This window comes from Sprattus sprattus (genome assembly GCF_963457725.1).
Source record: "Sprattus sprattus genome assembly, chromosome: 4".
Lineage (NCBI taxonomy): Eukaryota > Metazoa > Chordata > Actinopteri > Clupeiformes > Clupeidae > Sprattus > Sprattus sprattus.
In genome coordinates, this window is record NC_137923.1 from 32,266,798 (window position 1) to 32,292,514 (window position 25,717).

At 43.5% G+C, this 25,717-nt stretch overlaps 1 protein-coding gene across 1 annotated transcript in view; it reads left to right on the top strand.

Moving 5' to 3' along the window:
- The first annotated feature begins 10,792 nt into the window (after nt 1-10,792).
- frem3 (Fras1 related extracellular matrix 3) overlaps nt 10,793-25,717 on the top strand; it is a 33,939-nt gene continuing 19,014 nt past the window's right edge. The window contains exons 1-2 of the mRNA XM_080837220.1: nt 10,793-15,994; nt 16,270-16,359. Coding sequence (XP_080693346.1) covers nt 10,972-15,994; nt 16,270-16,359 — 5,113 coding nt within the window. The 5' untranslated portion in view covers nt 10,793-10,971. The remainder of the gene's footprint in view (nt 15,995-16,269; nt 16,360-25,717) is intronic.

Below are 25,717 nucleotides of genomic sequence, written 5' to 3' on the forward strand. Positions count from 1 at the left end.
CTTTTTGGTTATCTATGGTAGAGGCTGTGTGTGTGCAGCACAAGGATGAGGCTTTAAATGTGCCCCGCAGAGAGCCATGGATTTATATTCAACCCTCTGGAAGACAGAAAGTGTGTCTTTTGCTCTCTCTCTCTCTTTTTCTCTCTCTCTCTCTATCTCTACCCCCCCCCCCCTCTCTCTCTCTTTCCTTTAATACATCAGCCTTTCCTGGGCATCCTTTCCTCCTACTGCACATTTAGAACAGCTAAATCTGTATGAACAAGTGGCAACTTTACACACAGGTCATTTACAGTGGCAGTAGCCCAGGCACAAGAGATAAACATTGCACCGATCTTCCTGTGGGCAAGTATGTGTTGTTGTGTGTGTGTGTGTGTGTGTGTGTGTGTGTGTGTGTGTGTGTGTGTGTGTGTGTGTGTGTGTGTGGCTTGTCAGTTGGGTGTGTATCATACAGCACACAGCACATATGACCTGCTCACTTCCTTTGGCTGATTCAGTACTTGGGCGGCCACAGTATGGGCGGCAGCCCACAGTAAGACTGTGAAGACACTGAGATATGTACGGTTCTTGGATTTGCACTTTACACCAAATAGAATATGTGGCTTATCTCATGTGTTGCCTGTGGGATATTGTTTCCGTGTTTATAATACAGTGTGAAAGTAAATGTTGACATGACCCCCTGCTTGTGTGATGTTTATTGGGAGGAGTCACCTACTCCGCGGGTTACTGTATAGACCCTACATGATTCGGTTCCTGACTCAAGCGCCTCAAATGGTAGTTTTCTGTAATTTATTTCCTTATACCAAAATGAATGCACCTGGTACATGCATCCAGTATCCAGTTTATTGTGTAATCATAATAATAATTATACTTTACACAGTGCAGAGCATAGCTAAGAGGTTAAGACCAGAGAGAAAGGCTAGTATTCTATATCACTGAAATATAAAGTAGAAGTCTGCGTTTTCACAACGGTGGACTTAAACCAAAGGGTGAGTGTCCTTAGATTTGTGATTTCTTAAGTCATTAAACCTCATTTGGTAGCAGAGCTTATTCATTCCTTTTTAGTTTGTTGTTGAAAGGTTAGGCATTAGTCATTCAGGGCAGGGCTGACCAATATTATTTTGAGTAGTTTACATGGTTCAGGACAGAACACCTCCTAACACATAAAACATCTGATAGTGTACAGGTCAGATGGAATCGTATTCCTTGACCTTTAGAGGTCTGTCTTGGTTGGAGCTGAATGAGGGGTCAAATGTCACGTCAGCCTAATTAAAGGCTCCTCAGTGACCATGAGGGATGAGTTCCCTTTCTCAGGCACACTCTCACTCACACACATTCCACCAAGACGCAGGAACGCAGGCGTTGACCTGGACGGCTGCTTGTTGCTGTTGCTCTCGTTCGTTTCACACTTTTTCCTAAACATGAGCAGCTGTAGCATGACCCAATTTCCCCTCTGGGAATAATTAAGTATTTCTTCCATACTTGTTGTTGAAAGGTTAGGCATTAGTCATTCAGGGCAGGGCTGACCAATATTATTTTCAGTAGTTTACATGGTTCAGAACAGTACACCTCCAAACACATAAAACATCTGACAGTGTACAGGTCAGGTGGAATCGTATTGGTTCTCTTTGTTCTCATCACTGATGCCACCAGAACCATGAAGAACATTTAGCACTGTGTGCAGCTGCAGAGAGACCAGGATAGTTACCCATGAGAGACCAGATTCAATCTAACATGTGAAAACACCATATCATCTGGGGGATATTTACACCTAAAATACACTAGCATATAGTTTTATGTGCTTGTGATTTCTAGAAATGAACAGAGTGAACTCTGCCTGTGTACAAGCACACTAGTTCATCACGGTGCTGTCCCCGTTGTGAATTCTGGTGGTGGTCTCGGGCCTGGTGAGTTGCTGTGATCAGGCGCTCGCTGACAGCTGGACACATTCACCTGCTTCTATCAGTCCACAGCATCAGCGCTGCATTCCTGACACACACAGAGGCGGGTCACACCCCTCATCCGCTCAGAGCACCTCACCTCTCCATCTCACCTCCCCATCTGCACTGAGAGGAAGAAAACTCTCAAAAGTCTGTTTAGATTCTCTCTCTCATCTCCCTGTGTTGTGTGTGTGTGTGTGTGTCTGTGTGTGTGTCTGTGTGTCTGTTGTTTGTGTGTGCGTGTGTGTGTGTGTGTCTGTGTGTGTGTCTGCGTGTCTGTGTGTCTGTGTGTGTGTGTGTGTGTGTGTGTGCGTGTGCGTGTGCGTGTGCGTGTGCGTGCGCGCGTGTGTGTGTGTGTCTGTGTCTGTGTCTGTGTCTGTATGTGTGTGTGTGTCTGTGTGTTTGTACATTTCTATCACATCGAGCAGAGATAATGACCATGAGAGCTCTAGGATACAGGGTTAAGTGTCTGTTCTTAAGGAGAAAAAAAGTGTCTGTTCTAATGTCCTGAGGTGCTCTACTAATAGGTTTACTGCCGATTGTAAAAGCCTGCTGGAAACTGGCAATTGAGTTTTAAACTGAGCCCCTTTGAGCCAGCAACTAGTAAAAGTAGTTGATCTGCTCTTAAACCGTCAAAGATTAAGCAGTTTTATCTAAACAGGTTTCTGATATTGAATTATATTCTGCTCTCCATTCCTGTCCACGCTGCCAATGATAACTATAACAATAACTGTAAATACTATTGTTCTAAATATCACTCTATCGCATAACAAGGGCATTGTCCTCAGCTCACATCACAACAATAATGTCATGAAGAGCGATATTGTTGGGTATCACTCTCAGAGCAATTGTGTGAACGTTAAAAATCCAAACCATTGGATGCTATTAGTACATTCATAGTACATTTTCAATCGCCCAACTTGACTGGCATACTGTGAAATAGCTTTGCGTCACAAACACAAAGAGGATTCCAGTTACAAGCATAAACCTCTATGTCAATCTCCGCTAAAACACACAGAAAACTTCACAGAAAAAAAAAATAAAATAATTAAGACCAGGCATCTGATAGGTGATACAGATACAATGTCCATGATACTATTAAATATTCCTCGCAGATGTTCCCTCACTTGTTTATCTTATTGCATTCTGTCAGCATTGGTGTCTCATATATGGGCCATTCTACCGAATTCGTGTAATATGCAGTCCCTCAACAATAAAAAACTATTTACAAAACAATTAGGTATTTAGGCATAGATATTTAATTAGAAAATGTTATGGTCTATATAAACCCAATGCATTTCATGAGATAGTGATAAGCTAAATATATACAAAATCATCATTTATAGGGTACTTTCTATTGGGAAGTAGCTGTCCCCAACCCTGACATCTAAATTTCAATGCCTTTAAATAACACTTTTCAATTTTTTTAGATTTTTTTCAATGATTTAATTTCAAAGATCTTTATGATTGGGTTGAAACAGAACTTGGAATATTTAGATTTATTGTGGGTTTAATTTTTAAATCAATTTTCTATACTCAAAAAATCATGTCCCTAGTTTTCGTGTCACTACCGAAACACAAGAGTTTTAGTCCATTGGCTGAGCCTGTGTTTTAGCCACGACTCTGCATTTTTGACCATGCAGTGACACTGCATCTCTGACCCTCATGGTTGAATGGTAAGTAGCTAAATCCCATAGTTTTTATATAAATGTGTTCCAAAGTCTGAAAATCGACGTGTAACCTTAAGAATTGTCACTACCGAAACGCATGTTTTCTTCAATTAAGTAAACCTTTTGGGGTTTCATGGAAAATCTTATGTTTGTATGTGTGTTCACCTCTTCAAAGATGTGTTTGCATGCCGTGTGCTTGTTAGAATTCTTTATTTATGCTTAAAGTTAGCTAGAATTGTCACTACCGAAACAGTCACTACCGAAACATATGGTAGTGACCTGATGATTTCAGTAGTGACAAAATGAAATGGTAAGTAGTTCAATCCCATAATTTTTAAATAAATGTGTTGTGTGGACTAAAGGGCGGCCCAGAGCACCTTTTGGAAGATTTTGGGAGAGAAATGAACATCCATCCAACAGTGCAGTCACTACCAAAACACTGGATGTCACTACCGAAACAGTGCAGCACTACCGAAACACAGGATGTTTTGTAAAAAATTAAGTATATTGAGTAATCAACTAAAATGTTATGATACTGATTGGATTAATGTATGTTCAATTTCATCAATTAACAACTCTGGAATCAATATGATCAGTATTTTGCATTTTACAAAGAAATATTGCACTTAGATTTTGATGAATTGTATAAATTGAACTTGAAAATTTGATAAAAAATTCATTTTTATGGATTTCATTGTGAAAACCTTCAAGAAATATTTGTAAAAATACTCTTCAGAGAAGGGAAGGAAACACAATCTGAACAGGTCAATAATAATACTTTTTTACTATAGTAAATGTGATGTTTCGGTAGTGACAATTTTTGGAAGAGGAAAAACATTCCAACACATTCTGAAAATACAATATAAAAATTGACTGTTCTTTTACTAGATAAGTGTACTTTAGATATGGTACAATATACATACGGACAAAGTTTTGGGAATAAAACATAAAAAAAATCAAAATATTTCCGACCTGACTTTGCACCAATTCGGTAGAATGGCCCATATTAAAGGGTGAATTTCCTAGTCAACTCCAGCTCTTAAGGCCTTCTTGGTTTAGCATCAATCAGGTCTTTTAAAGGTATTACAAAGGTAAGGTATTCTTTTGCTCAAACAGATGTTACGTGCCTTGAGGTTAAAAGTCATGTGAAAGGGCACGTAAGCATGGAGAAAACAGAGAGAGAGAGAGAGAGAGAGAGAGAGAGAGAGAGAGCTGTGCATTGGTAGGAATGGTGTGCTGTAAAGTCTAAACTGTCACCTTATGATATGCACATTTATTTCTTTGCAGATGCCTGAGCCTGATGAAAAGAATGTTTCCAAGGATTAAGATGTATTGCAACCATTTCACCTGAAATGTACTTTCTCACCCTCTCTTCACAACTCTTCATTGTTGTTTTACTTTTTCATGTGCAAATTGAATTTATTGTGTGAAATTATTGTAGTCATATTTTGGATGCATTTCTTTGATGTTGTTTAGATTTTAGATTCTTGCTATTCCTGTGTAAAATATATTGTTACTTGCTTGGTTTCTGAAAATGACTTTGCCCATTCCAATGTCATTTTGAAAAACAAATGTTTACCATAAATAAAGTGAGTCTTTGAATTACTTTTTGCTGTCATTCAAAAACAACCATAGAGTGGAAATTATTTCTCCAAATATGGACAAAATGTATTTACACGTGCTGTCCCTACACAGTAATGTCTGTCAAACACTCATCCTTGCCCCCCAGACATAAGCGTTAAAGATGTGAAGAATGGTAGAGGTCCTGTCCAGGGATCTAGGAGTAGTTGTTCAGGATGTTACAGGTGGAAAGTAGTTTCTGATCTGTGCCGGGAAACCGGCTGTCCACCTGTGGGCTAGACTACTGCACGTGTCAGTGAAGCTCTTGAGACTCTCAACACAGTGCGGATTGTCTTCTGGTAAACATAATCCCTTTGCTCTTCCCTCTGGGCTTGTGCTGTTCACACGGAGACAGTCTCCAGGTGTACATGCTCTCATGTCACTCCACACGCTGAGTGCAAACACATTTTGAACTCAGTGAATGGGACTTCAGTGAATAATGATCTAGCACTCTCACTATCAAAATAGACCTCTATAACAAAGACAAAGACACTTTCACAAGGCATCATGACATGGCTGTTTTTGTAATCACTAAACTTTCAAAAGGGACCAGAAATATTAATTTTTATTAAATATAAATAAACATTAGAAATATTCACAGTATATATTCCTTTTTCTTTAAAAATTATAAGTCAAGGCTGCTAAATTAAGCTTGTTTCTATGGACCTTCTGTTGGATCCTAGTTAGAGACACATTGCACAGCAACCAAACCCCTGAACTTAGGGCAGTAAGCAGGCCTTATCTGCTAATAAACTGCCCAAATGCCACACCATGGCAGCTTGGGCGGCATGCGGAATGGGGGCACAACCACAGTCATGGGGGCTCCATGCCAGCGGGGAGAGGGGGCAGGAAAACCAGCCTGCATACCCACTGTGTGCCCCTGTGGAAGAGAGGATGGATATCTGGGGTTTGGCTATTTATACAGGGGGACTTATTTCGGGGGTAGCGCATGCCTGAGATGCTGCGATGTGCGAAAGCAAAGAGAAAGGGCCACTCTCCTTCTGGGGAAGTTATTTCTGCAAGAGAGGTAGCAACGCTGCCCTGTTTTCTTTTTTTATGTGGAGTGATGAAGCCAGAATAGCTACTATGGCCTTTAAGGACTTCTCCAAGCATGGGGAGAATGACCTCATGTGACCTGGTCTGGACAATGTCATCATGGATACTGCAAGCCGGAGATGGAATAACAGAATAACAGAATAACTGAATAAATGAATGACTGAATGACTAAATGACTAAATGACTGAATGCATGATCACATGAAACAGGGAAGTTTAAATGCACTGTGTGTATTAATGTAAAGACAGGCATTAGCCATGCTTACATTGAGCCACAGAACACTATGACATATATAGGGATGTTCAGCCATGCCTCAGGAGAGTTTGTGAGGCTAGCATCGCTCCTAGTGGGATTTCCTCTCTGAACAGCTGCATATTATTTAAGGACGCCTTCCTCTCGACACCGCGTCACACACAGACAAAAACACACACACACACCGACACACAAACACACACACACACACACACACACACACACACACCCACACACACACACACTCACAAAGACAAGAAGAAAAAGGTCAAAAGACCTTCAATCTTCACAGTCAGACCAATGGGCCTGATTTCCATTAAGGTCCATCAAGCCTCCAGTTGTCATGTTTTGTCACTTCTAAGCTTCCCTTGGAATCTAAGTCATAGGCTTAGAATGTTCATGGTGAGTCACCCCTCCTCTTCTCGTGTATTCTCCTTATTTATCACAGGCCACATGCTAATCCCCTCCAGTTTAAAGGGCTGTGTGACATGGTATCCCTGCTAAATGTTTCTCCAATAGCTTCCATTTAAAGCCTCATTGGGGAGTCTGTACAAGTACTACCTGCAAGACGTTTCAAAATGTGGGGCTGGCCTGATAGATGTTATCTTATTTTGACCTCCTCATGTCAAGCTGCTATTGAAGTGACACCAGATTCCCAGTACATCAGAAATGCACTGACATGGCCACGACATCTGTTCCAGGTGCTGTCACACTAGTGTAAGGTGTCTACGTGTGTCCTGAGCGGATGATGCAGAGTCCTGCACAGCTGGACACAGGCAGTCCATCAACACATCCGTTTGCTCAGTCACGTACGTGTTTGCTCCGGTTATGAGATGTTCACTGATGATAAGGCCCACTGACACTGCTGATCTGTGTGCGAATGACAGGCATGCATGTGGAACTTCTGTTTTACTCAGAGAAGAGATACAGGAAGAGAATCGATGCTGACCATATAATTTAGCAGGGCAAGGCTTTATCAAGTTGCACAAAAGGCAAATCTGGTAACATTGAACTTTCATTATAAAATTCCAATGCAAAGTATTTTGCATACTCGTCTTTGTAAACTGTTGCAAAGTCAATCATCTGTCATCCACTGGTGCCCTCTCTCTTCAGCACCTTATCGGAGAGCCAGCGGAGCCCTACATCCATCACTGCTGATTAAAGGGCTCTGTCATCGTGTCTGTTCCAGGAAGAGAAGGCAGTGCTGGGCACGAGCTTCAGAACACACTGGACTCTGCCCCAGACCTCCCCATGCCTTCCTTCCACACCTGAAAGGCCCGTTTGTTTTACTGACTGACACTGCAGGGGGAGGCAGTGATTCCCAGATTCATTTGATATTAAAACATGTCCATTATGAATACAAACGCAGGAAGTGCATAAATATGCTTTTATTTATGTCTGGTTAACCCAAGATGTAAAGAGAACAGACAAGCCTGCGGGAAATATTGAAGGGAAACAGTGGTTGCATAGATGGATTACAGATATAAAGAAAAGGTTTGTTTGTTTCCATAGTTACATATTCTACTGTCAGTTTGTGTCACTTGTGGCTGCATGTGTGAGGCTCAGTGGATGAGACATGGGGTTGAGACGGAGAGGACTTGGTTCTATTATTGCCATGTAATGAGATGACCTGTTTGAAATGGATGCACTGATGTTCATGGTATCTTGGGTATGCAGTGTGTGTGTGTGGACAGGGCTTTGGTGCAGGGACATAGCAGTAGGGGTTGTTTGTAGTTCTGAGGCAAACCATTTAGTAGACAAAGAGGTGCATTTATTTTGGTTCATACCATTGAAGGTGTCAGATTTGAATGAAGCTCGCTCCATGCGTTTTTCAGTCATGTCCCTGCTATTAAACTTCCTCTATGTGACAAATATATCCCGCATTGTTCCCTTTATGGAATATTGGAACATGCATTTTGATTGCCACAAATGATAAAAGAGTTACAGGAAGTGATTGTGGGTAGTAGCTATGAAAGGTTTTTTATTCCTTTTGTATGAAAGAGTTGTGATAGATAGAGAAGAGTTTCTTAAGTCAATAAACTACTATAATTAAGTTGTCAGAAATCAATATTTCCCTTTGCATTAAAAAACAGGATGCAATAAAAAATCGTGACACACAGAAAATCAATGCATGGGCTCCATAATTTCACTGGGCATGTGCAGGTGGACTGCAGATCCGAAAGGTCCATGTAAAACATTGCTCCAGAAATGGAAAGAGAGTATTTATATCTTGACGTGACCGCACACCAAACTCATGACATAGACTGAAGTATCTGGCCGAATTCCTTCAGCTCATCGTACAAGTGAAGCTACAGGATGCCCACCTTCACAGATAACACTCAAGATCACACACTTTCTGTTCAGTAGAGGACTTAACATACCAGGTGTCCGCATTCTGAAGACTCACTGTGAGGACGGGTTTTCTGAAGCTCAGATCATATGTCGCATCATGAGATTAAAGCCATCGTCTTCATGGTAGGTGGCAGGGGGTGTACAGAGGGGATACAGTGGGGGATTTCCATCACTGTATTTAAATACAACACCAGGTGACAGTAACCGCAAAGGATATATTTGGACTTACTAGGAATCATTTATATCGGGTGTTGCCAACTTCCACTGGCATTTCATTGGGTCACTTTGAAACATGATGTCCATGTTCTATCACCAAATATGTGCACATTTGTCTCTTTATAATGCAATTAGCACCAAATGCTGTGTTGTTACTCCTCATGTGCTTCTGTCTCTGATCAAACATTTCCTTGGGAACGAAAAAATTAAGTATGTGTCGAAGCACTTTCTATAAGCAAAAATGCCACAAATGTGGCCTCTCTAACTCATGTGTGGTGTTTTCGTATGCCTCTCTAACTCATGTGTGGTGTTTTCGTATGCCTCTCTAACTCATGTGTGGTGTTGCCCTTTGCCTCTATTCCTCTCTAACTCATGTGTGGCGTTGCCCTATTCCTCTCTAACTCATGTGTGGCGTTGCCCTATTCCTCTCTAACTCATGTGTGGCGTTGCCCTATTCCTCTCTAACTCATGTGTGGTGTTGTCCTATGCCTCTATATCCTTCCGGTTTTGAATAAACATTTGCATTGTCCAGAAAGGCTTTTTGCCCTCTGTCTGTCCAGGAAGTTTAGGGTCAGTGTCTGAATGCACACCTGTCTGGACAGCTGCCTGTGGGTGCTGGGGAGCCTTCGGTGCCGCAGTGTCCCTATGGGGTCACCCTCACTGGGGTGCAGGCACGTGAAAGCCAGCCTGCTCTCCCATAAACACCACATTCCACAGGAACCACCCAACAACTGCTTCAAACAAAGAGACTTGGTAGAGGCAAATCTACCATGGTCTTATGATACTATTATGTCATCAACTGGTCCCTGATAATGCATTAGCATATCATGCATTAAGACACCGAACAGAAAAAAGCAAAGGTATGTCCTAATCATTAGCCTGGTATTGAAGTCATGCCAGAGCAATATCAGAAACATTTTTATTTTTGTCTTGTTATCAGTGGTACGTGGCCTAATACATCGTTTAGCAATCAATCAGATAACAAAAGAAAGATACTCAGGTTCATCTCCACTCATCCTACTCCTTTAAATGAATGGGCTGCTGTCGCAACAAATTTGTACAAGATGATGCTATACGTTTGACCGATAGAGAGCGCTGTCGCTACTATTTATTGAATGTATGCCCTTCAAAAACATTCGTTGCCCTTAAAAAAAAATCTAAAATTATGTATTTATAATGCGACTGTTATTTCTTGCAGGTTGTTCTTTTTTTCATGAAAAACATAAAATATATATTTTTTAAAGGTCGGTGGTGGCATCCCTCTCGACAAACTCAGTGATCCTGATAACTATTCGTTTCTAAACGTCATGCTATATTCGCTGATGAGCCCATTTCAAATGTTGTTAATAAAATGCCTTCGTTTTATTTGGATACGTGGAGCAATTATATATTTTTAAAATGTTATAAAAGCTAAGTTTTGTCAGAAAAAAGATACACATAAACACTATGTTTTCACGTGACTGCCGGTTGACCGCTGGTGAACAATATCATTCCCTGTCAATCTGTGATTTTTTTTTTTTTGCAAGGAAGACGGTGGGTGAGTAGAGAAGGGTATAAGGGGGAGGGCGTATTTAGGGGACTCTTGGCTTGACTTTCTTAAATTAGTCGTGTGAGAGGGCAGTACTGGGGTGGAGCTTAGCACTGTCAGTGCATGTGTATTACCTGCGGACCTTTAGTGGAGTTGGGACACTTGCCCTGCGTGTATGAGTGTGTGGCCACACAGAGAGTCAAAGCAAGAGTGAGAAGGAGAGAAAGGGGGATAACTGAACAGAAGACATAATCTACATTTAATGAACTGCCTGCTGCCTTTTTGAAGTTTTATAGTTTTTGTAAACTGTTCATTTGCTGCAGCGCAGCTGGCTGTGGATATGGCTGGTTGTCTGCAAAGGACTGGACTTTCTAAAGCATGGGCTTTTGGTCTGTTTGCACTTTTTTGTGTCGGCTGCTGCCTCTCAACTGTGCAAGCGGAGCCGTTCAACCCAGCTTACCTGTACAGACACAGATCCGGACCTAATGCTGATTCAATTCTAGTAGCAAACAATGGGATCAGAGTCCCCTTTGGGCGCTCTGTCTACCTGGACCCTATTCATGACCTGGTGACCGAGGTGCAGCCTGGAGATCGTTGTCACATCACAGTCCTGGACAATGACCCACTGGCACAGAAGCCTGGAATGTTGAGCCCAAAGAAGTTTCCCTGCTCTTTTGGCCCCGAGGAGGTGAAGTATACACATTTTGGACCCCGGAGCCCCAGCAAAGATCGGGTGAAACTCCAGCTGAGGTATGACTCACAGACGGACACAGTGGTTGTGCCTTTCATGTTGGAAGTGGAGGTGGTCTTTCAGCAGCTGGAGGTTCTGACCCGAAACATGCCCCTGGTTGTGGACAAACTGAATGGACAGAGCAACCCCATTGATAAAAAAGGCCTTGAGTTTGCATATGAAGATGGTGTCACAAACTGCAAGGTAACAACGCTGGCCGGTGCAGGCGGGCTTCCCAGGTATGGCAAACTTTCAGATAATTCTTTAAATGGACAAATGGTTGACTGTGCTGAGTTTGTTAAGAAGGGCATTCGATACCAGCACACAGCCACAACCAACACACCAAACAGAGACTATGTCCCCATGTTAGTAGAGGTACATGACAATGACGGCAACACCATTCAGCAGGAACATTTTCATGTCATGGTTAGAATTAAAGAGGGCTCTGAAAACACCCCTCCGAAGCCCAGCTTTGTTGCAATGATGATGATGGAAATAGATCAGTTTGTGATGACTGCCCTTACAAGTGACATGCTGGCTGCTGAGGATGTTGAAACAAATGCAGATGACTTGATATTTAACATTACCTCTCCCCTGGGCCCTCAGCAGGGATTTATAATCAGTACAGATGATCAGAACCTGCCTATCACATCTTTCTATCAGAGAGACGTTAGAGACCTGAAAATAGCCTACAAGCCACCCTCTGAAGATTCAGAGGTGGAGAGAATTTTTCAGATTGAATTTGAAATAGTGGACACTGAAGGTGCCGTGTCTGACCCGTTCGCTTTCATGATTGTGGTCAAGCCCATGAACACGCTGGCACCTGTGGCCACTAAAAACACGGGGCAGCTGCTGTTCGAGGGTCAGTCCAGACCCTTGTCCAGTGATCATAACTTAGAGATCAGTGATGAAGACAATTTAGACAATGTGAGGATCACTGTTGTTGACGGTCTGAAACATGGAGAGCTGACAGTGCTGGGGTCCCAGCGCAAGTTCTTCACGCCAGCTGATCTGGACGCAGGTATCGTTGTGTACCAGCACGATGGCAGCGACACATACAGTGACAACATTATTTTCAGAATGACCGATGGCAGTAATGAAGTTGAGTTCCTCTTCCCCATCACCATTGCCCCCACTGACGATGAGCCACCTATTATTAATGCCAACACTGGCATTGTACTCCAGAAGAATGAGATGATGCAGATTTCCCCCTTTATACTGAGTGCAACAGACATAGACTCTGAGGACTCCACCATTAAGTTTATACTGGAGGCTCCCTACTCAACTGTTGGAGAGCTGCTTCTCAGGCAGGTGGAGCCTCCGGCTGACCCGTCCACCTGGAAGTTCAGTGAGACAGACGAGATGTTTGAACAGGTTGTGACAGAATGGTTTCAGCAGGACATTCTAGACGGAAAGCTGTTCTACCGCCACACTGGGCCTCACAGTACCACCACTGTGGTAGATCAGTTAGTGTTCCATGTCCAGGACGACAACGACCCACCAAACCAGTCAGGCCCACACACTTTTATTGTTAAAATTCAACCAGTTGATGACCTACCCCCAGAGCTTTACCCTGGAACCACCCTCCATATGACCGTGCAAGAATACGAGCTAACGCCTTTCAAGAAGAAGTTCCTTCGCTACACTGACCTCGATTGTGATGACAGAGATCTAAAGTACACCATCAAAATGGTCCCTATGGACACAGATGAAAACAACCCAGTGCCCTTGGGTAACATAGTCCTTACTGATAGTCCTGATTCAGTTATCACTGTATTCACTCAAGCCCAGATTAATCACCACAAAGTGGCCTACAAACCCCCAGACCAGGAGCTGGGCATCACACCCAAAGTGCTTCAGTTCACATTCATAGTTGAGGACACAGCTGGTAATGCAGTTGATGGCCTCTTCACAATTTTCTTGCAGCCTGTGGACAACAAGCCTCCAATGATCACCAACACCGGTTTCACTGTGCTGGAGAGAGGCACCTACATCATCACCAAGAAAGAGCTTGATGCTTCGGATCAGGACACAGAACTGGAGAATATCATGTTCACTGTTACCCAGATTCCTCGATATGGGCAGTTGCAGTACCTAGGAATAGATATGTCAAAAGACGAGACCTTTATGCTTGAAGACATTGAAAGTAGTCGTCTGGCCTATATTCATGGTGGTGAGGAATCCCTCACTGACGAGATCAAAGTAGATGTGAGTGATGGCTTCCATGAAGTGTCCATCATCATCAAAATCAGCATCAGACCCGTTGATGATGAGACGCCCACCATCATGCTACCAGCTGGCCTCCTGGGAGCCTCCATTAACGTGCTGGAGAACGGGGCGACAGAGATCACTAGCAATGTCATCCAGGGTCATGATGAAGATACAGATGACCTGATGTTGACATTTATTGTGGAAGAACCACCCAGGCTGGGGGAGATCTTGGTGAATGGGGCGCTAGCAGAGCGTTTCACACAGCAAGACATCATCAATGGAGTTGTTGTATATGCACACACCAGTGGTGAAATAGGGCCTTATAAGGTGCACGACTCTTTCAATCTCACTATATCTGACATGTCCGAAGAGTGGGTTGTCGGAGGTAACAAGGTCCAGGGGGTGACAGTGATGGTCACCGTTCTGCCTTTGGACAGCATCCCTCCTATCGTGTTTGTCGGGGAGCAGTTTTTGGTGGTGGAAGGGGAGAAGAATGCCATCACTCTTGAGCACATTCAGGCTGAGGATGTAGACACCAACAATGATGACATCTTGTGCACTATCATCGTTCAGTCAACATCAGGCTACGTAGAAAACATCTCTCCAGCAGTGGGCTCAGAGAAGTCTAGAGCAGGTACTGCCATCACGGCCTTCACCCTAAAGGATGTCGGCCTAGGCCATATCATTTACGTCCAGAGCATCCACAAAGGCGTGGAGCCAGTGGAGGACAGATTCACATTCCGCTGTTCAGATGGTATCAATTTCTCTGAGCGACATTTTTTCCCCATTGTAATTGTGCCCGCCAACGATGAAAAGCCTGAGATTTTTGTACGAGAGTTTGTGGTGATGGAAGGCATGAGCCTTGTGATCGACACACCCATCCTGAACGCAGCTGATCTAGACATCCCTGGGGATGAGCTTGAATTTGAGATCATCAAAAACCCCAAGCATGGCAGCATTGTCCAACAGATGAGCTCTGGAACTTCCCAGGTGATTAAGTTCTCCCTGGAGCAAATAAAGGAGGCTTCCAACATTGTCTACGAGCATGATGACTCAGAAACTAAGGAGGACAGCTTTGAAATCAGACTCTCTGATGGCAAGCACACTGTTGAGAAGAAGGTGCTCATCATGGTCATTCCTGTTGATGATGAGACACCCAGAATGGCAATCAATGATGGTCTGGAAGTTGAAATCGGAGAGACCAAAGTAATCAGCAACAGGGTCCTGAAAGCTACCGACCTTGACTCTGAAGATAAGGGCCTCACTTATATAATCCGCCACGGGCCTGGACAGGGCTACCTCCAGCGCATCACCAAACATGGAGACGTGGTTGGCAACATATCAATCGGGAAGAACTTCACACAAGAAGAGCTTGACAAACGACTGATCCAGTATGTTCACATAGGTCAGGAGGGAGTCCGTGACCTTATGAAATTTGATGTGACGGACGGCATCAACCCCCTCATCGACCGCTACTTCTACATAAACATTGGCAGCATTGACATGGTCTTCCCTGATGTCATCAACAAAGGTGTAACCCTCAAGGAGGGAGGCAAGGTGACCCTGACTACTGATCTTCTGAGCACAACTGACCTCAACAGCCCAGATGAATTCCTGGCCTTCAGCATTACACGTGCCCCCAGCAGAGGTCACCTGGAGTGCACAGACCTTCCAGGTGTGCCCATCTCCACATTCACACAACTACAGCTTGCAGGAAACAAAGTCTACTACATCCACACTTCTGATGATGAGATGAAGATGGACAGCTTTGAGTTTGAGGTGACAGATGGCTACAACCCTGTCTTCCGTACATTCAGAGTGTCGATCACTGATGTGGACAATAAGAAGCCAGTCCTGACTGTTAACATGCTGGTGGTGGAGGAGGGAGAGTCCAAGTTGATCACGCCTTTTGAGTTGACTGTTGAAGACCGCGACACACCGGACAATATGCTCCGCTTTGTGGTCACACAAGTGCCTGTTCACGGTCAACTTCTGTTTAACAGCAGCCAGCCTGTCACCACATTCACCAAACAGGACCTGAATGAAAACCTCATCACATACAATCATGACGGCACAGAGACAAACGAGGACAGCTTCTCATTCACCGTTACAGATGGAACACACACAGATTTCTATCTGTTTCCTGACACAGTCTATGAGACCCGAAAGCCCCAGACTATGACCATTCGGATCAACACTGTTGATAACGGCGTACCACAAATTCTGGTGAACAAGGCAGCACCAACTCTGAGGGCACTGCACACGGGGCACCTGGGCTTCTTGATCACCAGCAAAGCCCTGAAGGCTGAGGACAGAGACAGCCCAAGGAAAGTGCTCAGGTTCTCAGTGGCTGAGCCTCCTCAGCATGGGTTCATCATCAACACGGCCCAAGGCAACGACAGCATCAAGACCTTCACACAAGGTAAGCAACCTTCTGTTTCTTCTGGATGTTTTAAGAGTTAGACATATGCATCATTTTCATAATTTACACTGTAGCCTAAGCATCTGGAAAACACTAACAAAATCATATCTACTGAATGTGCAAAATGAAGCTGATACGATTTCTGACACATTTTAAGCAAACAACCTGAGCTGATGCATTTTTGTAGTTTGGAAGGATAATATCATTATGTAGGAAATGTGTTTAAGCACTTCTTTTTTTCAGTTATCTAATTTTCATCTGCTATTACTCTTCAGCTGACATTGATGAAATGAAGATCTGTTATGTACTGCTGGATGGTAGCAATGCCACAAGTGACATCTTCTACTTCACCGTTGAGGACAATGGTAAGATTTTTTTTTACCTAACAATTTTGTGTGTAGCCAAGTCTCAGTGTTTAGACTTTTACTCCAAAGTCCAATGTAACACAGCAGGTGTCGTGGCCTCCATTCTTAACAATCTTGGCTTGTTTGAGGGGCTGAGCAGAGGGAGGTGGGCTATGTCAGTCATGCTATAATGTTTGCATCACAAAGGCTTAGAGCATTTGGCCATGACTGGCAGCCCCTCACTCTCTCCCCAAACACACACACTCCTACTGCCAAGAGGAGGGTGGGGGCAGGGGGGAAGGAGGGTGTGGGGCAAGGGGGAAGAAAGGAGAAGAAAGGGGTCAGAAGGCACATCAGCCCGGGGTTCTCCTCTTAGAGTCTAAGACTTAGACCAACGGTGAAAAGCCTTTCCGAATTTTACTGTCACCTTAACAATTGGTTTTCAGCCAGGATTTGTCAATAGTACTCTGCTCTCTTTATGGTTGGCAGTGATACCATGAAATGTATGTTGCCAGCCACATTGACAAAAGTATCCCAAGCATTTCCTGTCCATTTGAATATAACTCAATCCAAGAATAGTGTTAGCACGTGAGTCCGTGCAAGTACATTTCTAAAACCTTTTTTAAAGTGTATGTCAGCACCACACTCATCCAGCTTCCAGCTTTTAGTGTGAAATGAACTTATGCAGGTCACTTCATCGTGATTAGGATGTTAGAAATGAAGCCGCTGTTAGAACTATTTTTTATTTTTGCTTGTCATCACCGGTCTGTGTGGTGCTTAATAGCAGATCATTCACCCCCTCTTTGGAGGGAGACTATGCAGGATGGATTTAGATTTCAGAGCCACGGTGTATTTATATTCCCCAGGAATTCAGTTTTGGTCAGGTGTCACATGGCACTGTCGTCTTCAGTTTCATAACTATCTGCTTGGGCTTTTCTGCCACAATTATCTTGCAGAGTTTTCCGTAGATGAGAAGCACATCAGACACCACTGATGGCCAGAGAGGGGAGCCCCCCCATGCGACCGTGCCTGCTTATATATAGTAGTAGATGGTGGAGCTGCACTTAGTCACTCACATTTATTAATTTGCGGCTTTTGTGTCAAAGCAAACCCTTATTTCTGCAAAGGATTTTAGAGCATAGTGCACAGACAAGTGTATTGCCTTTGCATTTTCCATTGGCATCATTCACTTACAACAATTGGAGTCAACTTAATATAATATCTTCATTTGACTTTACAGGTATGGACCACATACCATAATGAAAGGTCAAAGAGTATTTAATCAAATGTATTGAGTATATTCAATTTTGGGGCAGTTTCTGCTTTTACTTTTTCTCTCATCTTAAAAGATGATTTGCATCATTTGAGAATGACCACCCAGTAGCTACTTAAATACAATTCCTGTGTTTTGAGCTGTAAATCTCTCAGATTCCTCCAGTGTTATCTTAGCATCTGTGAGTCCTTAGTCTTTAGGTTGGGCTATGGGGTACACCTTTTGTGTCAGTTTATCTATGGTTTGCACAGAGGAGTGGAACAAAGCTTCCCAATAAAACCTCAAACAACAGTTGCAATTTGACAGTCCGGTTTGAGAACCACACTGGCTGTTCAGTGCCAGGTGTGTATGGTTAGTGAGTATGTGAGGTACATCTGGATGTTGACACGACTTAATGGCTTTCTGTTTTTCCTGGTCACAGAGAAAGCCATAAAGTGGCCCGTGGCCTGAGGGATTGACCCATCTCCTCTCTCTCCAACTCCCACCCTACCCCCCTTATGTGATTAAGCTGGAGGTTATAGTGGCTCTCCGGACAAGTCCTAGCAGGTTGACCTGGGCTTTGTTGGAAGATGAGAAGTTGTTGGCCAAACTGCCTTTGTGTGGGAGTGAGGAGATTGATCAGTCAGAAAACATCAGAGGAAGAATGCTAGAGGCAGAATACCATGGGCACATAAACTGACTAAGAGATTCATAGAGCTAGAATCTATGCAGTCTTAACGGTAGGTTGTAAAATGTTTTTGCGCTTCAGTTGTTGTTACCACACTGAAGTCTGCTTGCTCTCATTAGATTCAAAGCATCATTAGTAGAGGTAGGGATGGTGCTCCAGCCAAATCTGACGTATTTCCACATTTTGATAGAACCTGGAAGTTTAATTTGAGCTGTAGTTTTAAGCCATCAAGCATATCAAGCTCCTGTTGAGGACAAAGTCCCCCAGAGTTCCCCCTGAATTATCTTGCAGTCCACCCAGCATCCTCTCCACCTTGAGGGGTGTTGGTGTGGGAAGCATCCTGGCAGCATGTCAGCTGGATGTTGCCACCTATCTTGATGCCAAAGAGACTTATCTGTCATAAAGCATTTTCGGTCTCTGGCAAAAAAAAAAAAGTCACTACAACCCTGGCAGGCTAAAATACCGAATCTTATATTTCCTAGTTACCTTCTTTAAAGGAAGGAATAATGAAAGAGGGAGAGAGAGAGACAGATAGGGAGAGAGATCAACATTCTGCTGGGAATTATTCCTCTCAATTTCTCTGTACCTTTCCTCTCCATGTGTAATAATGCAAGACTTCAGGCCAAAAAGATAAGAGTACAGACTCTCAGATTTACAGATGTAAAGTCATTCCTCTGGCTGTAATGGCTCATTCTGGCCTCTGATTGGCCCTCAGCGCCTACTGTAGCACAGTAACAGGAAACAGAGGAGAGATTAATTGATGGAGTCAGCTGCCTGTGGGTATTAGCATGTCTTAAATGCAGTGTGTCTGGCATACCTGTCACTTTGTGTGTGTGTGAGTGTGTGTGAGTGTGTGCGTGTCTGCGTGTGTGTGTGTATGAGGGAGAGAGAGTGAGAAAGAGAGAGAGAGAGAGAGAGAGTGTGTGTGTGTGTGTGAATGTGTTCTACTTTTCTAAGTATACAAAGCTTGTTAATATTTGAGTAATCCCTCCAATCATAAACACAAACTGAAAGCACAGGAGCAGTCCTACAACTGCATAATTGCCGTTGCGTTCCCACTTTTTATTTCACGTTTAGACAAGCGTCTTCGGGTGGAAATCTGCATGCACACGGTGGCGCAAAAGTGTGTGAAATATAACTTATAACATGTTTATGTGTCCATTCTATTCCACTATGGCTATTTTAACGCGATTGGGTTTATTTATTCACTTACATTTGCAGTGTTCGTGTACATTTACATTCACATTCAGTCATTTAGCAGACGCCTTTGTCCAAAGCGACATACAAGGGAGAGAACAGTCAAGCTACGAGACCTAGTGTAACAGACAATTGCCCTAGGTAATTAATGCGCCTTGTCTGTTCTGTTATATCCGTGATTACTCGGCTTATTTGCTGAAATGACTCCTGGATAGATATCAAAGCAGCTTGAATCTCCGACTGATGGAAATAATCCGACATGTTTGTTGTTGTTTGGCTGTACTGCACATGGATATGATGTCAAGGCGTATGCAAGGATAGCCAGCGTGAGCAGCTCAGAGCACACTTTTGCGTTTTCAACCCTTTAGACGGGAACGCGACGGTGGAGAGTTTTTAAGATTTCCACTCTGGAGGGTGGGTTCATTTTTGTGCGTTTTTAAGCCCCAAAAACGCTGTCGCCGTCTAAACGAAAGGCACATCTGATAAAATATTTAGTTGGTTTCAGCCGGGAGCGTTGTCGTGTAAAGCCACTCTTAGACTTGTGTCACCTGGTTTTGATTTCAAGGCCATCAGTTCAATACAGGCTTGACTTTTCCAGTGCTTGTGAACTATCCCACGCTTGTGAACTACCCCAGTGCTTGTGAACTACCCCATACTTGGCCCATCAAGCCTGGACTCATGGAGCTTTAGGGTCTTTTACCTTAAAACATGTTCAAACTCAGTTTCTGTCTGCATGTTTGAAACAACTTGACATTGTGTAGTGGCTGGCACAGTTTTTACTTCCTCACGCCTAGGTTGAGTCCTTTGAATGAGACAGGATCATACAGCTTTAGCATGCAGTGACAAACTCCCAAAATCTGGAACCAACAAGGTGTTTAAGATCTGCCTGGAGCAGCTCTCCAGACTCGGAGAAACAGACCGCTGGTCTCAGGATGTTAACGATACCGTGCATTAAAGACTACTTTTACACAAAAGAATGCCCAAGCCAGGGTGAGTGTCACATGATCGTGGGGAGGCTCAGGAATCCACTTCCTGTGAGACCGACTGCCGGCTCCAGCACACCACTGGGCCTGGAAGTGGGAATGGTAGCAGACAGGTGTGCGTGGAGAGAACCCTTGAGCAGATCTGCTTTCAAAACCTCCCGTAACTCTACACCCTCCAAGATGGACTGATAACCCTAGGGGTTCCACTTGCACTGAGTTTCCCTCGAAGCAGGGTGGCAAGCTCCTGCAGCAGAGAAGACCAAGAGAGGGGGTTTATATAGACGGGAGAACTATGAGCAAGGAATAGGATGCTATTTCCTGCTCACTTGAAAGAGCTAGTACCCTGCTCCTTCAACGACGCACTTTTGGTCTATTGACACTTGAAGACCAAACAGAAAATGAACATGAAAAACAGCTAACCTTACCATGCTCATATTATACTAATGACTGAATATGTAGTAACTCTATGCAGAGGCTTATCGTGGGCCATATACCTGAAGGCAACGCAAACTTGCAAACCCGCAGATGGCATCCTGACTGTCTGAGAAAGAGAAGCTAGCTCCCACCCCTGCTTCCTGGTGTGCACTTCCTAATGGTGTTTTCAGATCTGACCTGTCACGGGTGTCGACAGTCCCTGGGGAATTTAAAGTGAGCTGGTGCCACTGCTGGAGTCTGTGGGGTGACCGAGCGCTAGAACCCCAGCTCAGCCTCTCTGCTCCAGCACCCCGCCAGTGCAGATTTATGGCCACGCGGGAGCCTGAGGGTGAGATGATGTATGGCCTGGAGGTTATTCTTGTCTCGTTCATATGGCAAATCTGTTTTGGCACCCACTGGGATCCATCACCTAGTCTTCTGACCAAAAGCCATCTGTCTATCAGCTTTCCCAGTCTCACTTTTCTTGTCTTAATTTCATCTGGATTCTTAGCTGGATTCCTGCTTGTTTCATTGAATTATATCTCACATGTGTGATCACAGGGGCACGAGTGTTTATAAGGTGAGCAGTGACCAAAGGGTGGGGGTCAAAGGAAACTCTTGGGAGCTGGTATGCCCTCTCCACTGGCCTAACGCCTCTGGGGTATCGGACTGACGCTAACAGAACACAGTCCAGCGCAGGGACCTCTAATAATATATTCTCATTCCCAAAATTCCAGGTTTGAGAATCTCACCCTCTAGCCTCAGTGTACAGTGTGGCCTCCATGGTGGCCAGGTCGCAGAGGTGGCCATGATGCCAAAAACCTGTTGATATTTACAGGCTAAACGAATAGACACGGCATGTATGTCAGACATGAAACCAATGCGGGTGACCCTGTTTGGAATGTTTGAGCTGACGCGAGGCAAGATGACGGGTAAAAATGGAAAAGTTTAATTAGGAAATGCAATAATCATCATCCTGCTCCCTGTCACTCAGCAGGGGATATACTTAGCTTAGGAGTGGAGGGGGGGCTGGAGCTGTGTTGCTCTGCCTTGCATCATGTCGCACGGTATGACTGCTGACTTCTCAGCTCGTGGCCTGTCGCTCAGCTCACTCCTCATCCTCAGGTTAAAAAAGACATGGTATAGTACTAATGGAACAGTACTAAAATGTATCTCCCTCATTTTTCATTTTATGTCAAATCCTGCTTCTCAGCTAACTAGTTGATTGGAACATGTGGAAAGTTTTGGCATACATTAAACATCTAGGCTTAATATCAAGTTTGGTTGGATATATAGATTTCAATTACTTGTCTGGGCTTTACTCATTTTATAGCGCTAGATTAGATTTATGGTAAAATATTTAAATGTAAATGAAAGGGGGCGTGTTCACCAGAGGTATACATTGTCTGGATAGGTCGCAGTTCTCCTTGAGATCAGTAATGCTGATGTAGCTTAACTGTCAGTCAAAAAAATATTGTGGTCTGCCTGTCTGATTGTCAATTCTGAGAAGAGAACAAACAAAACATGGCCCTGAAATGTCCAGACTCCCTAAACTCTCTACTCAGCTTTTGCCTTGGACGCCATGACAAGAATCTTGGCATTCATCTGCTAGTTGGCCTCAAGGTGTTAGTTAATTAGCATGACTCGCAGGCATGAACATTTCCCACGTGAGAGAGTGCCCAAGACATTGCAGGACGGCTACACCTTTGGGAGGTCTGGATAGAGTCCAGCAGCGCCTCAGTATCTCCTAAAGCAGTGAGAAGTGGCCGCCACACTCCTGGTGATATACTGGTGCGTGCTAATGCCTGCAATTAACATACATCACCACAACTTAATTTATTAAGGGGACCAACTGAGTGCTGGGACCACTGAAAATTTGCCAGCAATAAAGCATTTCAGGTCAAGAGAATTGCTGTTTGAAACAGTAATTTGTAGCAGGGTTGAATGTACCATGATTAATGGGCAATGTAAATGTTAGTACTAAACTATGCCATAAATTAGTACATGAATCAAGTTTCTAGCATGAATCACTTCGACACAGCTATTCCCGTCCTTTGATTAAATGCAGCGAGCACGCTAGCGAGGCGTATGGTTGGAACATGCATGGTCTTTCTTTACGAACATTACACACCCATAAATACCAAGAGCATCCAGGGCTGATCTCTGTGACAGCTTATTACATTTACAGGTTCTGAGAATGTTGTGATAAGTGTTGCAGTGTGGCAATTAATGGCCTGAGGCAAAAGTGGAAAAAGGACAAAAGGGCTCATCAATATTTACCAATTGGACAGGACAGTCTCAAAAGTAAGATAATAGTGGTCTGAAATAATTTATTTAACCCTTTGTTGCCAGCACCTAAAATGACCGATTTAGGGTGCTTTCAATTAAAGCAGTGGTGTAAGAACAGTTTGTAACATATATTAATGTGTGATACATCATTTTAAAGCTAAAAGTATGGAGTACAACACAGCACACAGTTTTTTCATTTTTAAAATATATTTGTTTATTAAAAATAGCATTTATGCAAATTTGTATTAATTATGCGCATAAATTATGTACAACTTCTCATCTGAAGAGCAAAGTATACATTTTTATTAAAAAATTTCAACGTCAAATCAAAGCATAATCAATCAGCCATACCACTGTAAAATTTCAGCTTGATCTGAGCAAAACCTCAAATGTTACAGCCCAATATCTGGCGTCCTCCACATTATGTACATTTCAAAATTCCAGTATAATTCTGTGTGATCAAATATGGGAGATTGCGTTACCCCACACATAGATTTGAACCTGGGTCTACAGGGTGCCAACATGCACTCTGACTGCCATACCAATGAGCCAGGCTCCATAGTGTGGCATTCAGAGCACTATACTCATCTGTAGTGCAGCACTCCGTCACACTGCCCTCCACTTCAGGAAGTGCACCCTTGCGCTTCATGCACATAGGCATTCCTCGCGCATCCACCAAGAGTACTTCTCCCATCAAGAGTGCCCCCCCACCCCCATACACACACAGACATGTGCTTTACCCATCTACGGGGCCCCTAACACAGGTGTCAACCTACCTGGGGGTCCCTCATACAGTTTTACGGCCACGCCTCAGATGACCTCACGGGAAGCCATCCCACATCTGACATAATTTGTAGCAAACAGAGAGCATAGTCAACTCCCCTGGCCTGGCTACAGGGTGCCAAACATTCACCCTCAAAGCCCTTATGGCCATGTTACATGTAGTAGACCCCAGTGCTTAGGATGGAAATGATAAGCTCAGAGAAGTCAGAACTTTCCTTGACCATTTCAAAGAGCGCTGCAAAGCTCTGCATCAGCCCTTTCAAAATGCGTCCATTGAAAGAGAAAGCCCAGATCTGGAATTTGTCAATATATTAAAAGGTCCAACTATCCTGGCTTGTAGGCCTCTTGACCCTTTCCCTCTTGGTCTCACACCTCTCCCTCTCGGTGGTCTTGGGTTGGCTGGCGGATTTTCAGGAGCACCATCATCGCTGCTCTCCTCGTGGCTAATATTCCATTACCTAAGCTGAAAATCAATTCAGATCAGAAAAAGGAACAGTTCATTTTTCTATTCTTCATTTACACACACATAAATATATACAAGTTATTAATTATTGTACAGGGCTGAAATAACAAGCACACAAAACCTTGAGGTCTCAAATCAACAACGAAATATTGACAGAACTACACTAAAACCATAAGTAAGTCACATTTTTTTCATGAATTAGGTAAGAAAAACATCTTGAAAGGAAAAGAAGTACTCCTTTATCTTTTCTTCTAAATGCCTTGTTAGTCCCTGCTTGCTTATGCCTTTCAAATGCTAAAATGTAAACCCAGTAACATGTTGTTCGCTATTAGTACAATGTGCGTTTGCGTCAGCGGTACTTTGCGGTAAACGAAACATGTGAATGTTCGCCCTCACATATGTCTTATAAATCTAGCCAAATTGATAGCCGAACACAATACTAAATACAAAGGTTTGATAAAGTTCATTATTTACTCCGAGAAACAAATGAGGAAAGCTAGCATGCATTTCAGTGACTACTTGTTTGGTGTGTGTATGATGAAACGTACCTTGTAATAGAAACGCAGTCGGAGTACTTTTCTCCGGCGGTTTCTCCTTCCAATCCTCGGTAAAAATTCAAACTTTTTCTCCACTAGAAATCCATCCAGGACCACTGTGTACATTAGTTTCTTGGCCACTCATCATTCATTAGAAATGCTGTCTCTTCTTGTGTTGAAAATCGCTGTTTCTCTCTGAGGTGTCGCATACTCGCGGACGCCATGTTTGTTTTTTCTAACCTCAGTCACGTCACTCGCGTAGCTTGATTTGACGAGCTCTGTGGGACTAGCCAATCAATAAAATGGATTTTAAATGCATGCAATATGATTGGATGGGTCTTGAGGTTTTGTAAAAAAAAAAATGTTTTTGCAAAAATATGTTATTTTCCGTTGTCATGGCACCAAAACGTCATCGTTCGAATAAGAACGATATTAACACGGAGCGGCACCAAGGGGTTAAGGGTTTATCTCAAATAAAAACGAATTAAGCTTTATGTGAGACGGTATATTCTGAACAACACACATGCTTCAAGTGTAAATGTACAATTTAAAGTAAATTGAATCATGTTGGATCCGAAGTCCAGAACATCTGCTGGGTTCTGGGAGAGGCGGGGAGATCCCTGTGAATAGCTGTGCCGTGGGTCCGGCCACCCACACTCAGCCACACTCAGCCTGCTGTTTGTTTTACTCGTGCCTCCTTGGGAGAACAAAAGGTGAGAAAGCGAGGGAGGCACAGAGGAATGGTGAGAGGTGTCAGGCTTTAGCTGTGCTGTC